This window comes from Portunus trituberculatus, chromosome 31 (assembly GCF_017591435.1).
Source record: "Portunus trituberculatus isolate SZX2019 chromosome 31, ASM1759143v1, whole genome shotgun sequence".
Classification (NCBI taxonomy): Eukaryota; Metazoa; Arthropoda; class Malacostraca; order Decapoda; family Portunidae; genus Portunus; species Portunus trituberculatus.
Window position 1 is genome coordinate 8,839,252 of NC_059285.1, and position 18,570 is coordinate 8,857,821.

Below are 18,570 nucleotides of genomic sequence, written 5' to 3' on the forward strand. Positions count from 1 at the left end.
CTTTGAAGAAGTACTACTTCCTATCGACACTACCTCATAGTGACATACTACTCATATTTATTTACAATTTTGTCTGCTCCACATATATAAAACAATCAAAACTTAATAAACTAAGTCTTTTTACCCTTGCTGATACTGCATTGTGGGTAAGGGATACGTGACCAATACTGAAAGACTTTAAGGAGTACATCAGACTAAAAAGGTTGAGAACTCCTGCCCTAAGAAAATCATACTACGGTACTATGTACACTATCTAAGACTTTTTCCGCAAACGACTTCTAATGTTTTTCATTGCATCCTCTACAACACATATTAAGTGGAGCCAAACCCGTATAGGCACAGGCTGCTGTGTGACCCTGACGCTTAGGGTAATCACTGGGAAATCCAGTGGACCCACTCTGCTCGTTGGTATACTGACAATCGAATAAAGAGATGGATACCCATATACACGTAAGTACAATCAAATCAAAACAAAATTATTTGATTTTTTTTATTGTTTCATGCTAGAAAAAATTAAGTAGGCCGAATACAATGCTTGGCATTACAAGAAGAAGTAAGAGTAGGAGAAGAATGAAGAGAAAGAGTTGAAGCCGTGGGAGGAGCTTTGTTGGCTTATTGCTTGCGTGGTTTTGGCAAGTTAGCCTCACAGAGACAGCGGCTGTTGTGCTCGTGCTCGCCCACGACGGTGGAGCTCATGTACAGACGTCCATAGGAGTTGACGCCGGTGGTCTCGGTGACATCCTCCAGGAAGGCGTGGGCGCCCGACTCGTGAGGGTAACCCACGTGCCACATCAGGTTCTGCTCGGTGATGTGAGTGCCGTCCAGGGTGACCCAATGGCCATCCATCTTGTGCACGCCGATCCACATGTAGGGATGGTCGGAGTACTCATTCGCTGACAGGAAGAATGGAGGGGATAAGTTTGTTTGTGTGGTAGGGGGATGTTGTTTGGCGGAACGCTCTCACACACCCATACAAATAAATGGACAAACAGATTAAATAATGCTATTCAATAACAAAAGACAATGAAGAACAGGCTGAAATGATAGAAAAACGCATCAAATGACAGACACAGAAACAGTTGAACATTGAACCAATACGTACCGAAATAAACTCAAGCATTCCCTCAATAATAAACTACTAGCGATGAAGAAATAACATTCTAATAGTTGAAGCATATTGACAGCGAGGAACAAGAGCATAACTTCATTTTTTCCACTAATTTACTAATCATACATTTGTGTCGAGCATCACAGAAATATTCGCCGTACTCACAGATCTCGAGCCAGGTGATGGAGAATTCTTCCAATTCTTCAGCATTGTCAAAGACAGCCAGGTCGGCCTTCCACTCCCCCTCCGCCTCCTTCTCACACAGACCCTGCACTCCTCCCACGTCATGTCCTCCCCGGGCTTGTCAATAACGTTGAAGCAGAGGCCCTCAGATTCGAAGAAATTTGGGGGGCAAGCAGCAGCTGTAGAGAGAAACAGTTACAAGTGTTGGCGTATTGATAGACAGTGGCATTGAGTGTTGATTTTGTGCAGCTTTTGTGTGTGAATAAACTCATCATCTATGTGACCCAAAGTTCAAAGTATTCTCTATTTCCCACCACAAAAACTTTTACCTTTAATTGGAGAGGTTTTTATTAACTTATTTGGCTTATGTTATATCTCATAGTGTTGTGGGAAAAAAGTTAAACATTTACTACTGAATAGAGAGACAAGCCCTCAAAGATTATAATGCTGCATGAGACCATTATAAGCTGTCATATATCAGAACCTTGACAATACAGTTGAGATGCGCAGCCTCTTGCCATTAAAGCCGTTATGATCAGCAGGGACTAAATGGCTGGAGCTTCCCCGAAGGGGTATTACAATGAGAACACTAGGCTTTCCTATGCAGTGATGTGAATATTGTGCTAAATACGTGTAGTCGTTGTTTGCTTACCCATGAAGGCTGCCAGGGAAGCAATGATGATTTGTTGAAGGAGAGACATGTTGGTGTCAGAATGAAGTCGAAGACAACACGCAGCCTTATATACAGCCACTGTTGGGCAAAGACTACAGGGAGAGGAAAGGACAGCACCGAAAAATTAGTGATAATGAGAAACAACACGATAACTCTCCCATGTGTTACGTGGTGCGTTCACACTGTCTGGAATTCTAACGACCTCAAGAGTTTTATTTGTTTCTTCTTATTCTTTTTCTCCTCTATTTTCTCTTTATTTTCTATTTAGCCAGAAGTAGAGGTTGCCATCTGACTCTGACGCTCAGGAAAATTGGCGTAGGAGACTCATATTTACAGACACCTGTGCTCGAGGCACCAACAGTCAAGAAGAGTCAATGTCTGGAGCACGCTTTCCGTATATGGAGTGTTCCACTCACACTGTTCTTCTACGTAGGCTAATAATGAGCTTAATTTCAACGCCGACTAATACATTTAAAATAAAAATTGGAAAAATAAATTATCTATAAGTAAGTGAAGAATTTTTTTTTCTTATTTAAGTTTTGACCATTATGAATATATTTTACACTTTGTTATAGTAAATAAGAACTTGAATTTAATGATTCTGTTAAAGGAAGGAATTATTACAATGCAATGTGCGTTGTACAGTCAGCGTTGTCGCCGCTTCTGCCACTGTACTGTGTGCAACATGCATGTGTAGCAGGTGGCAGTGACGTGGCAGGACCGCTGGAAGCACTACGACACCGGGCAAGCGTCAACCCTAAGTGGGCACACCACAGTCACCTGTGGCATCGTCACGACCGTTGCAGAGGAAAGAGCAATGCTCTCAAAGTGCGGCAGCTTGTGAACCTTGTGAAACCTTTGGGTAGCTTTAAAATCCCGTGATATACCCTTTTAAACCCTGGGCATTCGTACAAGAAAAAAGAAACACATATTCAGTCTTTTCAATTTTAGAAACAAACCATTAATCAAAACTGGAAAAAGCATACTTAAAAACCCTTAAAACACCGATACAAGAACCACATAACCCCTTGTTAACCCTTAAAACTCAATTGTACACCCTCGATAACCTAAACCCTTGAAAATTGGAAACATACTTATAAATAATACGAAAATCATACACAACCTCTGTTATCATCCACACAAGAGAGGTGTTTGTTTGTTTTTAGACACTGGAATTGAGGGTTGATTTGGGCCAGCTTGGTTTGACTTTGATTGCGTGAGATGGAAAACAGAAGAAGACAAATGTTCATTTCTGAGAGAGAATTACGAGTGAACCACCTTTCCCATGGCATTGTGTCCACCAGCAGACCTCAGCCTTTCATTTCAAAGTGAAGGATGATAATGCAAATTTTCTATGAGTTTGAGTATGATTTTCTTTTTTTTTTTTTTTTTTGTAATGAGTGACGTTAATGTTACTAGTTATTTCTTTTATTACAGGATTTTTTTACTGAAGTGTCACTTGAGCAATGTTTTCATCACAGTAATATAAAACAACTTTGCCTTTATTCCTCAATGTTAAATTCAAGATTATTTAGCTTAGCTTACAATGGTGAGGTCTGCGAAATATATATAATCCTTAGAAAATGAAAGAACATAAAAACATAAGAAACGAGGAAAGCTGCAAGAGGCCGATAGACCTTCACGCGGTAGTCCCTCTGTGAGCAAAGCTACCGAATTCCATCTATCGTCCACATCCTTAAATTGGTCTAATCTTCTTCCTTTGAAGCTCCCTATTGATTCAGCACTAACAACATGACCACTGATTCCGTTCCAGTCATCAACCATTCTGTTTGAAAACCAGTTTTTTTCCCTATTGTTTTTTTTTTTCTAAACCTTAATTTCTCAAAGTTAAACCCATTATTTTTAGTTCTGTCCCCGCTACTGATCCTAACAATTTCGCTCATGTCCTCTTTGTTATAATCTTTATACTATTTAAATACCTCTATCAGGTTGTTTACTTATCCACGAAGGCTGCCAGAGAAGCAATGGTGATTTGTTGAAGGAGAGACATGTTGGTGTCAGAGTGTTGCGAAATCAAATCGAATCGAATCGAATCGAATAAAAAAAGAAAAGGTGGGAAGGGGGATGTGGGGATAGAAGAAGAGTAAGGGCGTGATGAGAAGATAAGTTCGGGAAAAAAGTCACTTTTTTTCTCTTTTTTATTCATACCATGTGGGCTTTTCACGGGAACTTATGGGCTAAAGGGGATGATTTTTGGGTACCCCCTATCTCAAAGCCCACCCGCTAGGAAACCCTTGCCCCGACTGAGGAAGGCCAACCTACATTCGGACCTTGGACAGGATTCGAACCCGTGCGCTTGGAGACCACTCGGATCCCAAAGCACGCATGGTTCTACTGTACCACGGCGGCCCATTTGGGTTTAATACAAAAGTAACTTAACTTTTTGTTTACTGTTTAGCTAGTGCTTATCATTTCCTCTTCAGTAGGGCCGGACATAGCAAAGGGGGAGGAACCGATCAGATCAGGGAAACTCGAGTACACCCACTCTGCTCGTCAGTGTACTGACAATCGAATAAAGAGATGATTACCCATATACACAAAAGAACAAAAAAATCAAAACATAACTAATTGATTTTTTTTTATTGTTTCTTGCTAGCAAAAATTAAGTAGGCCGAATACAATGCTTGGCATTACAAGAAGAAGTAAGAATAGGAGAAGAATGAAGAGAAAGAGTTGAAGCCGTGGGAGGAGCCTTGTCGGTTTATTGCTTGCGTGGTTTTGGCAAGTTAGCCTCACAGAGACAGCGGCTGTTGTGCTCGTGCTCGCCCACTATGGTGGAGCTCATGTACAGACGTCCATAGGAGTTGATGCCGGTGGTCTCGGTGACATCCTCCAGGAAGGCGTGGGCGCCCGACTCGTGAGGGAAACCCACGTGCCACATCAGGTTCTGCTCGGTGATGTGAGTGCCGTCCAGGGTGACCCAATGGCCATCCATCTTGTGCACGCCGATCCACATGTAGGGATGGTCGGAGTACTCATTCGCTGACAGGAAGAATGGAGGGGATAAGTTTGTTTGTGTGGTACGGGGATGTTGTTTGGCGGAACGCTCTCACACACACCCATACAAATAAATGGACAAACAGATTAAAAATGCTATTCAATAACAAAAGACAATGAAGAACAGGCTGAAATGATAGAAAAACACATCAAATGACAGACACAGAAACAGTTGAACATTGAACCAATACGTACCCGAAATAAACTCAAGCATTCCCTCAATAATAAACTACTAGCGATGAAGAAATAACATTCTAATAGTTGAAGCATATTGACAGCGAGGAACAAGAGCATAACTTCATTTTTTCCACTAATTTACTAATCATACATTTGTGTCGAGCATCACAGAAATATTCGCCATACTCACAGATCTCGAGCCAGGTGATGGAGAATTCTTCCAATTCTTCAGCATTGTCAAAGACAGCCAGGTCGGCCTTCCACTCCCCCTCCGCCTCCTTCTCACACAGACCCTGCACTCCTCCCACGTCATGTCCTCCCCGGGCTTGTCAATAACGTTGAAGCAGAGGCCCTCAGATTCGAAGAAATTCGGGGGGCAAGCAGCAGCTGTAGAGAGAAACAGTTACAAGTGTTGGCGTATTGATAGACAGTGGCATTGAGTGTTGATTTTGTGCAGCTTTTGTGTGTGAATAAACTCATCATCTATGTGACCCAAAGTTCAAAGTATTCTCTATTTCCCACCACAAAAACTTTTACCTTTAATTGGAGAGGTTTTTATTAACTTATTTGGCTTATGTTATATCTCATATTGTTGTAGGAAAAAAGTCAAACATTTACTATTGATAAGAGAGAATAGCCCTCAAAGGTTATAATGCCGCATGAGATCATTATAAGCTGTCTGATATCAGAACCTTGATAATACAGTTGAGATGCGCAGCCTCTTGCCATTAAAGCCGTTATGATCAGCAGGGACTAAATGGCTGGAGCTTCCCCGAAGGGGTATTACAATGAGAACACTAGGCTTTCCTATGCAGTGATGTGAATATTGTGCTAAATACGTGTAGTCGTTGTTTGCTTACCCATGAAGGCTGCCAGGGAAGCAATAATGATTTGTTGAAGGAGAGACATGTTGGTGTCAGAATGAAGTCGAAGACAACACGCAGCCTTATATACAGCCACTGTTGGGCAAAGACTACAGGGAGAGGAAAGGACAGCACCGAAAAATTAGTGATAATGAGAAACAACTCGATAACTCTCCCATGTGTTTCCCTGGAGAATTGGTTACGTGGTAACTTCACACTGTCTGGGATTCTAGATGTGCTAACGACCTCAAGAGTTTTATTTGTTTTTTTCTTATTCTTTTTCTCCTCTATTTTTCTTTTATTTTCTTTTAATCGTGAAGTACTAGAGTACGTAGGCACAGGTTGCTGTCTGACTCTGACGCTCAGGAAAATTCCTGTCTAAGGAATGCAAATCAAACTTTTTAGTCTCTCTTCATAGGTAACATTCCCTCATTCCCTTTATCTTTTTTAGTCATCCTCCTTTGCACCGACTCCAACAGAGCTATGTCCTTCCTAAAATGTGGGGACCAGAATTGTATCGCATAATCAAGATGTGGCCTGACCAGCGCCAAATATAATTTTAGGATTGCTTCAGGAGTCATGATTTTAACACTTCTAAAAATTAATCCCAATACTCTTTTTGCCTTATTCCTGGCCTCAATACATTGCTTCCTTGTACTGAGATCGGAGCTAACTATGACTCCTAAATCTTTCTCATACTTGGAACTTCCTAGTGCCACGTTATCTATCGTGTACCTGTTGCTTGGATTATCTCTACCTACGTTCAGTACTTTGCACTTGTTGATATTGAACTGCATTTGCCATCTATCTGTCCATTCTTTCATCCTATCCAAGTCTGCCTACAAAGCCTTGGCATCCAAATCGGGCCTAATTAATCCACTAATATATCAATAATTATCCACTAATATACATCCCCCTGTCCACTGACCTGATAACTGCAATATTCCTTATAGCATTTTACATCCTTACTCATTTCAGTACTTCCATCTTTACTCCTTTACAAAACTTCCTATATCGTCATTCGTCTAAATCAGTGGTTCTCATCCTGGGTTACACGTACCCCAAGGGGAACGTGACAGGAATTTTGGAAGCTCGTGACAGGTTTCTCATAATACTTCAGTTTTTTTTAATAACTGTCAACCTGTTTGTAGAAAATGGCCTACATGTGCTGGGCTAGATGTGTCCTCCTTTACAACCAAGACACGTTAACAACGATAACAAAGGAAACTCTTGGAGTTATGTCACTTGAGAGAAAGTTCTTTTGGACTAATGTTGCCACATAACCTTGAAAACCCTAACATTTAGTTCTGTTTTCTTATTTTTATAAGCTATTCACACACACAGTGACTTCCCTATCACTTACTGCTTACAAATTGCAACTGTCTGCAAGCAGCACTAGTTCACTGCTACAACGATCGAAAACTGTTTGGTAGTACTCCGTTTTGGTAAATGTTTTGCAGGCTAGCAGCCAGTCACATAGTGTTTCCCTTTGAAGAAGTACTACTTCCTATCGACACTACCTCATAGTGACATACTACTCATATTTATTTACAATTTTGTCTGCTCCACATATATAAAACAATTAAAACTTAATAAACTAAGTCTTTTTACCCTTGCTGATACTGCATTGTGGGTAAGGGATACGTGACCAATACTGAAAGACTTTAAGGAGTACATCAGATTAAAAAGGTTGAGAACTCCTGTCCTAAGAAAATCATACTACGGTACTATGTACACTATCTAAGACTTTTTCCGCAAACGACTTCTAATGTTTTTCATTGCATCCTCTACAACACATATTAAGTGGAGCCAAACCCGTATAGGCACAGGCTGCTGTGTGACCCTGACGCTTAGGGTAATCACTGGGACAATGTCCACCTAATATTCAGGTCTACCTACGCACATTTTGGGTGGACCTATGAGCCCCTCAGGATGCTGGTTGATGGAGCCGAGTCACTCCGCATGACGTAGAGGGAGTCCCTTCCTTCCTCCTTACCATTTCTCCTTCAAGTTTTCTTTGGTCCAGTGCGTTCTCTAAATGGCTTTTAGGAGGTACTAATATATAGTCTGTGTAGGCCTTACAAATACTGTGAATGATTTATACTTATCACAAAATAAAATGCTACCTATAAAATGAGGTCCTCTCATATATCTACATCTCTTAGGTAGAATAAACGAACAGGATCAATTATGTGTTGGTTGGTAGCCATTATAGGTACGGGTGAAACCCTTGAAATAAATTAATTTTTCATACCCCTTGAAAATTTAATGTTACATTCCATATTCCCGGAGATTGGTGTGGCTTCCATGTCTTGTCTTTGCTAATCAGATATGCATTCTCTCTCTCTCTCTCTCTCTCTCTCTCTCTCTCTCTCTCTCTCTCTCTCTCAATTACATTTTTTATCCCCTCACAGTCATTTTCATCTTTTTCATTGTTTTTCCCGTGACCTCTTCCTCTTAACGTTATTGATTATGATTAAAATATATCTGCATTGTTTCTAACATTATTTAGTGATATTTTAAGTGCGTTGATTAATTGATTTAATGGTAGTAATATAATGGTTCCAAACATCCGAGACCAAATGTGAACCATGGTCGCTGCGGTACCAGTAGGAACACCGTCACCTCTCACCACGCTTCTCCAGGGCACACTGAGTCCAGTAACCGCCACTAAACACTAATCCCGAGGCCCCCGAGCCCGTGACTCCGCGAGACGTAGCTGGGATGCGCTAAGGGACCGAAATCTCGTCACGGCGTAGGTAGACCTGAATATTAATTGAACATTGCACTGGGAAATCGAGTGGACCTACTCTGTCGTTGGTATACTGACAATCGAATAAAGAGATGGTTACCCATATATATATATATATATATATATATATATATATATATATATATATATATATATATATATATATATATATATATATATATATATATATATATATATACACGTAAGTATAATCAAATCAAAACAAAATTATTTGATTTTTTTTTTATTGTTTCATGCTAGGAAAAATTAAGTAGGCCGAATACAATGTTTGGCATTACAAGAAGAAGTAAGAATAGGAGAAGAATGAAGAGAAAGAGTTGAAGCCGTGGGAGGAGCCTTGTCGGTTTATTGCTTGCGTGGTTTTGGCAAGTTAGCCTCACAGAGACAGCGGCTGTTGTGCTCGTGCTCGCCCACTATGGTGGAGCTCATGTACAGACGTCCATAGGAGTTGATGCCGGTGGTCTCGGTGACATCCTCCAGGAAGGCGTGGGCGCCCGACTCGTGAGGGAAACCCACGTGCCACATCAGGTTCTGCTCGGTGATGTGAGTGCCGTCCAGGGTGACCCAATGGCCATCCATCTTGTGCACGCCGATCCACATGTAGGGATGGTCGGAGTATTCATTCGCTGACAGGAAGAATGGAGGGGATAAGTTTGTTTGTGTGGTAGGGGAATGTTGTTTGGCGGCACGCTCTCACACACACCCATACAAATAAATGGACAAACAGATTAAAAAATGCTATTCAATAACAAAAGACAATGAAGAACAGGCTGAAATGATAGAAAAACACATCAAATGACAGACACAGAAACAGTTGAACATTGAACCAATACGTACCCGAAATAAACTCAAGCATTCCCTCAATAATAAACTACTAGCGATGAAGAAATAACATTCTAATAGTTGAAGCATATTGACAGCGAGGAACAAGAGCATAACTTCATTTATTCCACTAATTTACTAATCATACATTTGTGTCGAGCATCACAGAAATATTCGCCGTACTCACAGATCTCGAGCCAGGTGATGGAGAATTCTTCCAATTCTTCAGCATTGTCAAAGACAGCCAGGTCGGCCTTCCACTCCCCCTCCGCCTCCTTCTCACACAGACCCTGCACTCCTCCCACGTCATGTCCTCCCCGGGCTTGTCAATAACGTTGAAGCAGAGGCCCTCAGATTCGAAGAAATTTGGGGGGCAAGCAGCAGCTGTAGAGAGAAACAGTTACAAGTGTTGGCGTATTGATAGACAGTGGCATTGAGTGTTGATTTTGTGCAGCTTTTGTGTGTGAATAAACTCATCATCTATGTGACCCAAAGTTCAAAGTATTCTCTATTTCCCACCACAAAAACTTTTACCTTTAATTGGAGAGGTTTTTATTAACTTATTTGGCTTATGCTATATATCATAGTGTTGTGGGAAAAAAGTTAAACATTTACTACTGATTAGAGAGACAAGCCCTCAAAGATTATAATGTTGCATGAGATTATTATAAGCTGTCTGATATCAGAACCTTGACAATACAGTTGAGATGCGCAGCCTCTTGCCATTAAAGCCGTTATGATCAGCAGGGACTAAATGGCTGGAGCTTCCCCGAAGGGGTATTACAATGAGAACACTAGGCTTTCCTATGCAGTGATGTGAATATTGTGCTAGATACGTGTAGTCGTTGTTTGCTTACCCATGAAGGCTGCCAGGGAAGCAATGATGATTTGTTGAAGGAGAGACATGTTGGTGTCAGAATGAAGTCGAAGACAACACGCAGCCTTATATACAGCCACTGTTGGGCAAAGACTACAGGGAGAGGAAAGGACAGCACCGAAAAATTAGTGATAATGAGAAACAACTCGATAACTCTCCCATGTGTTTCCCTGGAGAATTGGTTACGTGGTGCGTTCACACTGTCTGGGATTCTATATGTGCTAACGACCTCAAGAGTTTTATTTGTTTTTTTTTTTCTTATTCTTTTTCTCCTCTATTTTTCTTTTATTTTCTTTTAATCGTGAAGTACTAGAGTACGTAGGCACAGGTTGCTGTCTGACTCTGACGCTCAGGAAAATTCCTGTCTAAAGAATGCAAATCAAACTTTTTAGTCTCTCTTCATAGGGAACATTCCCTCATTCCCTTTATCTTTTTTAGTCATCCTCCTTTGCACCGACTCCAACAGAGCTATGTCCTTCCTAAAATGTGGGGACCAGAATTGTATCGCATAATCAAGATGTGGCCTGACCAGCGCCAAATATAATTTTAGGATTGCTTCAGGAGTCATGATTTTAACACTTCTAAAAATTAATCCCAATACTTTTTTTGCCTTATTCCTGGCCTCAATACATTGCTTCCTTGTACTGAGATCGGAGCTAACTATGACTCCTAAATCTTTCTCATACTTGGAACTTCCTAGTGCCACGTTATCTATCGTGTACCTGTTGCTTGGATTATCTCTACCTACGTTCAGTACTTTGCACTTGTTGATATTGAACTGCATTTGCCATCTATCTGTCCATTCTTTCATCCTATCCAAGTCTGCCTACAAAGCCTTGGCATCCAAATCGGGCCTAATTAATCCACTAATATATCAATAATTATCCACTAATATACATCCCCCTGTCCACTGACCTGATAACTGCAATATTCCTTATAGCATTTTACATCCTTACTCATTTCAGTACTTCCATCTTTACTCCTTTACAAAACTTCCTATATCGTCATTCGTCTAAATCAGTGGTTCTCATCCTGGGTTACACGTACCCCAGGGGAACGTGACAGAAATTTTGGAAGCTCGTGACAGGTTTCTCATAATACTTCAGTTTTTTTTAATAACTGTCAACCTGTTTGTAGAAAATGGCCTACATGTGCTGGGCTAGATGTGTCCTCCTTTACAACCAAGACACGTTAACAACGATAACAAAGGAAACTCTTGGAGTTATGTCACTTGAGAGAAAGTTCTTTTTGGACTAATGTTGCCACATAACCTTGAAAACCCTAACATTTAGTTCTGTTTTCTTATTTTTATAAGCTATTCATACACACAGTGACTTCCCTATCACTTACTGCTTACAAATTGCAAATGTCTGCAAGCAGCACTAGTTCACTGCTACAACGATCGAAAACTGTTTGGTAGTACTCCGTTTTGGTAAATGTTTTGCAGGCTAGCAGCCAGTCACATAGTGTTTCCCTTTGAAGAAGTACTACTTCCTATCGACACTACCTCATAGTGACATACTACTCATATTTATTTGCAATTTTGTCTGCTCCACATATATAAAACAATTAAAACTTAATAAACTAAGTCTTTTACCCTTGCTGATACTGCATTGTGGGTAAGGGATACGTGACCAATACTGAAAGACTTTAAGGAGTACATCAGATTAAAAAGGTTGAGAACTCCTGTCCTAAGAAAATCATACTACGATACTATGTACACTATCTAAGACTTTTTTTCCGCAAACGACTTCTAATGCTTTTCATTTCATCCTCTACAACACATACTAAGTGGAGCCAAACCCGTATAGGCACAGGCTGCTGTGTGACCCTGACGCTTAGGGTAATCACTGGGAAATCCAGTGGACCCACTCTGCTCGTCGGTATACTGACAATCGAATAAAGAGATGGATACCCATATACACGTAAGTACAATCAAATCAAAACAAAATTATTTGATTTTTTTTTTATTGTTTCATGCTAGGAAAAATTAAGTAGGCCGAATACAATGCTTGGCATTACAAGGAGAAGTAAGAGTAGGAGAAGAATGAAGAGAAAGAGTTGAAGCCGTGGGAGGAGCCTTGTCGGTTTATTGCTTGCGTGGTTTTGGCAAGTTAGCCTCACAGAGACAGCGGCTGTTGTGCTCGTGCTCGCCCACTATGGTGGAGCTCATGTACAGACGTCCATAGGAGTTGATGCCGGTGGTCTCAGTGACATCCTCCAGGAAGGCGTGGGCGCCCGACTCGTGAGGGAAACCCACGTGCCACATCAGGTTCTGCTCGGTGATGTGAGTGCCGTCCAGGGTGACCCAATGGCCATCCATCTTGTGCACGCCGATCCACATGTAGGGATGGTCGGAGTACTCATTCGCTGACAGGAAGAATGGAGGGGATAAGTTTGTTTGTGTGGTACGGGGATGTTGTTTGGCGGAACGCTCTCACACACATCCATACAAATAAATGGACAAACAGATTAAATAATGCTATTCAATAACAAAAGACAATGAAGAACAGGCTGAAATGATAGAAAAACACATCAAATGACAGACACAGAAACAGTTGAACATTGAACCAATACGTACCCGAAATAAACTCAAGCATTCCCTCAATAATAAACTACTAGCGATGAAGAAATAACATTCTAATAGTTGAAGCATATTGACAGCGAGGAACAAGAGCATAACTTCATTTTTCCACTAATTTACTAATCATACATTTGTGTCGAGCATCACAGAAATATTCGCCGTACTCACAGATCTCGAGCCAGGTGATGGAGAATTCTTCCAATTCTTCAGCATTGTCAAAGACAGCCAGGTCGGCCTTCCACTCCCCCTCCGCCTCCTTCTCACACAGACCCCTGCACTCCTCCCACGTCATGTCCTCCCCGGGCTTGTCAATAACGTTGAAGCAGAGGCCCTCAGATTCGAAGAAATTTGGGGGGCAAGCAGCAGCTGTAGAGAGAAACAGTTACAAGTGTTGGCGTATTGATAGACAGTGGCATTGAGTGTTGATTTTGTGCAGCTTTTGTGTGTGAATAAACTCATCATCTATGTGACCCAAAGTTCAAAGTATTCTCTATTTCCCACCACAAAAACTTTTACCTTTAATTGGAGAGGTTTTTATTAACTTATTTGGCTTATGTTATATATCATAGTGTTGTGGAAAAAAAGTTAAACATTTACTACTGATTAGAGAGACAAGCCCTCAAAGATTATAATGTTGCATGAGATTATTATAAGCTGTCAGATATCAGAACCTTGACAATACAGTTGAGATGCGCAGCCTCTTGCCATTAAAGCCGTTATGATCAGCAGGGACTAAATGGCTGGAGCTTCCCCGAAGGGGTATTACAATGAGAACACTAGGCTTTCCTATGCAGTGATGTGAATATTGTGCTAGATACGTGTAGTCGTTGTTTGCTTACCCATGAAGGCTGCCAGGAAGCAATGATGATTTGTTGAAGGAGAGACATGTTGGTGTCAGAATGAAGTCGAAGACAACACGCAGCCTTATATACAGCCACTGTTGGGCAAAGACTACAGGGAGAGGAAAGGAAAACACCGAAAAATTTGTGATAATGAGTAACAACACGATAACTCTCCCATGTGTTTCCCTGGAGAATTGGTTACGTGGTGCGTTCACACTGTCTGGAATTCGAACGACCTCAAGAGTTTTATTTGTTTCTTCTTATTCTTTTTCTCCTCTATTTTCTCTTTATTTTCTATTTAGCCAGAAGTAGAGGTTGCCATCTGACTCTGACGCTCAGGAAAATTGGCGTAGGAGACTCATATTTACAGACACCTGTGCTCGAGGCACCAACAGTCAAGAAAAGTCAATGTCTGGAGCACGCTTTCCGTATATGGAGTGTTCCACTCACACTGTTCTTCTACGTAGGCTAATAATGAGCTTAATTTCAACGCCGACTAATACATTTTTAAATAAAAATTGGAAAAATAAATTACCTATAAGTAAGTGAAGAATTTTTTTTTCTTATTTATGTTTTGACCATTATGAATATATTTTACACTTTGTTATAGTAAATAAGAACTTGAATTTAATGATTCTGTTAAAGGAAGGAATTATTACAATGCAATGTGCGTTGTACAGTCAGCGTTGTCGCCGCTTCTGCCACTGTACTGTGTGCAACATGCATGTGTAGCAGGTGGCAGTGACGTGGCAGGACCGCTGGAAGCACTACGACACCGGGCAAGCGTCAACCCTAAGTGGGCACACCACAGTCACCTGTGGCATCGTCACGACCGTTGCAGAGGAAAGAGCAATGCTCTCAAAGTGCGGCAGCTTGTGAACCTTGTGAAACCTTTGGGTAGCTTTAAAATCCCGTGATATACCCTTTTAAACCCTGGGCATTCGTACAAGAATAAAAAGAAACACATATTCAGTCTTTTCAATTTTAGAAACAAACCATTAATCAAAACTGGAAAAAGCATACTTAAAAACCCTTAAAACACCGATACAAGAACCACATAACCCCTTGTTTACCCTTAAAACTCAATTGTACACCCTCGATAACCTAAACCCTTGAAAATTGGAAACATACTTATAAATAATACGAAAATCATACACAACCTCTGTTATCATCCACACAAGAGAGGTGTTTGTTTGTTTTTAGACACTGGAATTGAGGGTTGATTTGGGCCAGCTTGGTTTGACTTTGATTGCGTGAGATGGAAAACAGAAGAAGACAAATGTTCATTTCTGAGAGAGAATTACGAGTGAACCACCTTTCCCATGGCATTGTGTCCACCAGCAGACCTCAGCCTTTCATTTCAAAGTGAAGGATGATAATGCAAATTTTCTATGAGTTTGAGTATGATTTTCTTTTTTTTTCTTTTTTTTGTAATGAGTGACGTTAATGTTACTAGTTATTTCTTTTATTACAGGAATTTTTTACTGAAGTGTCACTTGAGCAATGTTTTCATCACAGTAATATAAAACAACTTTGCCTTTATTCCTCAATGTTAAATTCAAGATTATTTAGCTTAGCTTACAATGGTGAGGTCTGCGAAATATATATAATCCTTAGAAAATGAAAGAACATAAAAACATAAGAAACGAGGAAAGCTGCAAGAGGCCGATAGACCTTCACGCGGTAGTCCCTCTGTGAGCAAAGCTACCGAATTCCATCTATCGTCCACATCCTTAAATTGGTCTAATCTTCTTCCTTTGAAGCTCCCTATTGATTCAGCACTAACAACATGACCACTGATTCCGTTCCAATCATCAACCATTCTGTTTGAAAACCAGTTTTTTCCCTATTGTTTTTTTTTTTTTTTTTTCTTAACCTTAATTTCTCAAACTTAAACCCATTATTTTTAGTTCTGTCCCCGCTACTGATCCTAACAATTTCGCTCATGTCCTCTTTGTTATAATCTTTATACTATTTAAATACCTCTATCAGGTTGTTTACTTATCCACGAAGGCTGCCAGAGAAGCAATGGTGATTTGTTGAAGGAGAGACATGTTGGTGTCAGAGTGTTGCGAAATCAAATCGAATCGAATCGAATCGAATAAAAAAGGAAAAGGTGGGAAGGGGGAAGTGGGGATAGAAGAAGAGTAGGGGCGTGATGAGAAGATAAGTTCGGGAAAAAAAAGTCACTTTTTTTTTATACCATGTGGGCTTTTCACGGGAATTTATGGGCTAAAGGGGATACTTTTTGGTAGAGATGTACCGATACATTTGTATCGGTATCGGAATCGGCGGTATTGGCCCAATTTTTTGGGTATCGGTATCGGTATCGGTATCGGCTTATTTGATGCCGATACTTCCTATACCTAAAAGGAATTTACTACTTAGTGATATATTCGGTATAAGATATTGATGATAGCAATTTAATATAATACGGCTTATTAAGTTTCCGTGGTGATTACCGTATGTCATAGAATACTGTTTTTTGTGGTAATAAACCACAACCTCTAAATTGGACGTGTATGAAACGCGTATAGGCTGAACTCCGGCATCCTGTCACACGGTCGGTCATGAGTCACCACGCATTCTCACTGTCTCTCAGTCAGTACAAGGAAGCAATGTATTGAGGCCAGGAATAAGGTGAATAGGGTATTGGGATTCATTTTTAGAAGTGTTAAAATCATGAGTTCTGAAGCAATACTAAAATTATACTTGGCGCTGGTCAGGCCACATCTTGATTATGCGGTACAATTCTGGTCCCCACATTTCAGGAAGGACATAGCTCTGTGTGAGTCAGTGCAAAAGAGGATGACTAAAAAGATACAGGGAATGAGGGAATGTTCCCTATGAAAAGAGACTAAAAAAATTCGATCTGCATTCCTTAGAGAGACGTAGGTTAAAAGGAGACCTGATAGAAGTATTTAAGTGGTATAAGGGTTTTAACAGAGGGGACCTGAATGTAGTTCTGTGGATCAGAACCAGAAATAATGGGCTTAAACTTGAAAAATTCAGGTTTAGGAAAGAAATGGGAAGAAACTGGTTTTCAAACAGAGTGGTTGATGAGTGGAACGGTCTCAGTGGGCATGTAGTCAGGGCTGAGTCAATAGGGAACTTTAAAAGAAGGTTAGATAAATTCATGGATGGGGAACATAGATGGAATTAGATAGATTAAGCACACTGGGACTGCCTCGTATAGACTGTATAGGCCTGGCGGCCTCTTGTAGCTTCCCTCTTTTCTTATGTTCTTATGTTTTATGAATTTTTACTGCGGATAGTTAAATCAGCGTGTTCTGTCCTTAGAGTTTGAAGCTGAGATACATACATTATATATATATATATATATATATATATATATATATATATATATATATATATATATATATATATATATATATATATATATATATATATATATATATATATATATATATATATAATTGTTCTTAGAATACATATTTACAGTATCTTCTTGGATATAGATATAAACTGTGAAGGAAAATGACTTCACAAGATCTATTGTCATCTGTTACAAAGGCTGCTGTGAAAAAGTTGCAGTGCTACGCCCTTTGTAAATCATTTACTTTGTGTAGCAATTTTTCAATGTTTTAATTCAAAAAAATACTTTGAACTAATGAAGGAGAACACCAGCCACATACTGGTTATTCTCCAAAAGTTAACGAAGGGTACTACAACGGTTTCTGTGGAACGATTATCTCTAAAGCTACTCTGGTATCTGGTTAGAACGTTGTCATTTTTCAGAATGTTCTTTAGACGTGTCGCTAAAACTTTTTCAAATATTTTGTTAAAAGCAAGTAGAAATTATACTGCCTGTAGTGGTTGAGGTCAGATCTACTACCAAATTTATGTACTGGGATGACTTCTTTTTCTTAATGTTCAGGAAATTTGCTCTGTTACAGATAAAAACTAATTACGTCGCTTAGTGGCGTGGCCATTGATATGATTCTTGCTTGTGTTCTAATGGATTTTGGTCAAACTTCATGTTATGATACTATATTACTGGATTTTAGTCATTAAATCATTAATTTCTCTGTCTAATTTGTAGCCATCAAATACGTGTGAGAGATTGTAGGCTAATATTTCTCATCATCAGGAGATTCTCATTCCAAATTCTCAACACAAATCTTCATTTGATAGTGCGGAGAGTGTAATGTTACGGTGTGATGAACATTGTTATCTTTATTCAAAAGTTGTATTAAAAGTTTTTTTAAGGCCTATAGCGCCTGTAGACATACTTCAAGAGTATATGTGGGAAGTGCTGTTCAGCTTCTGCCCATTAGTGACGCAGGCAATTTTATCACCACCCAAGCGCATCTTTGGTGTAACCACCTAGAACCTGGGTATCTTGGTGATATGTAGGTAACTTTAAACCACTCGACAAATGACAGAGCTTCAGAGCGGTATGTGGTGGGATTCGAACCTACACGTGGACGTCTGCCAGATCCCACGCTCACCACCTTACCCACTACGCCACCACCTCCCCTAGTTTCTTAGTAGTAGTAGTAGTAGTAGTAGTAGTAGTAGTAGTAGTAGTAGTAGTAGTAGTAGTAGTAGTAGTAGTAGTAGTAGTAGTAGTAGTAGTAGTAGTAGTAGTAGTAGTAGTAGTAGTAGTAGTAGTAGTAGTAGTAGTAG

General features: G+C 40.1%; 1 protein-coding gene and 3 pseudogenes across 1 annotated transcript; all 4 read right to left on the reverse strand.

Annotated features, from left to right (window-relative positions):
* Nucleotides 1-475: 475 nt before the first annotated feature.
* LOC123511429 lies at nt 476-2,072 on the reverse strand (annotated as a pseudogene).
* A 2,476-nt stretch (nt 2,073-4,548) lies between these two features.
* LOC123511430 lies at nt 4,549-6,121 on the reverse strand (annotated as a pseudogene).
* A 2,996-nt stretch (nt 6,122-9,117) lies between these two features.
* Nucleotides 9,118-10,604, reverse strand: LOC123511431 (annotated as a pseudogene).
* A 1,956-nt stretch (nt 10,605-12,560) lies between these two features.
* On the reverse strand, nt 12,561-13,955 carry LOC123511432. The gene is made up of 3 exons (XM_045267302.1): nt 13,918-13,955; nt 13,247-13,444; nt 12,561-12,864 (listed from the first exon to the last, which is right to left on the reverse strand). Exons 1-3 carry the CDS (start codon nt 13,919-13,921, stop codon nt 12,584-12,586), a joined length of 483 nt encoding a protein of 160 aa, XP_045123237.1. The 5' UTR covers nt 13,922-13,955; the 3' UTR covers nt 12,561-12,583.
* Between the last annotated feature and the right edge of the window lie 4,615 nt (nt 13,956-18,570).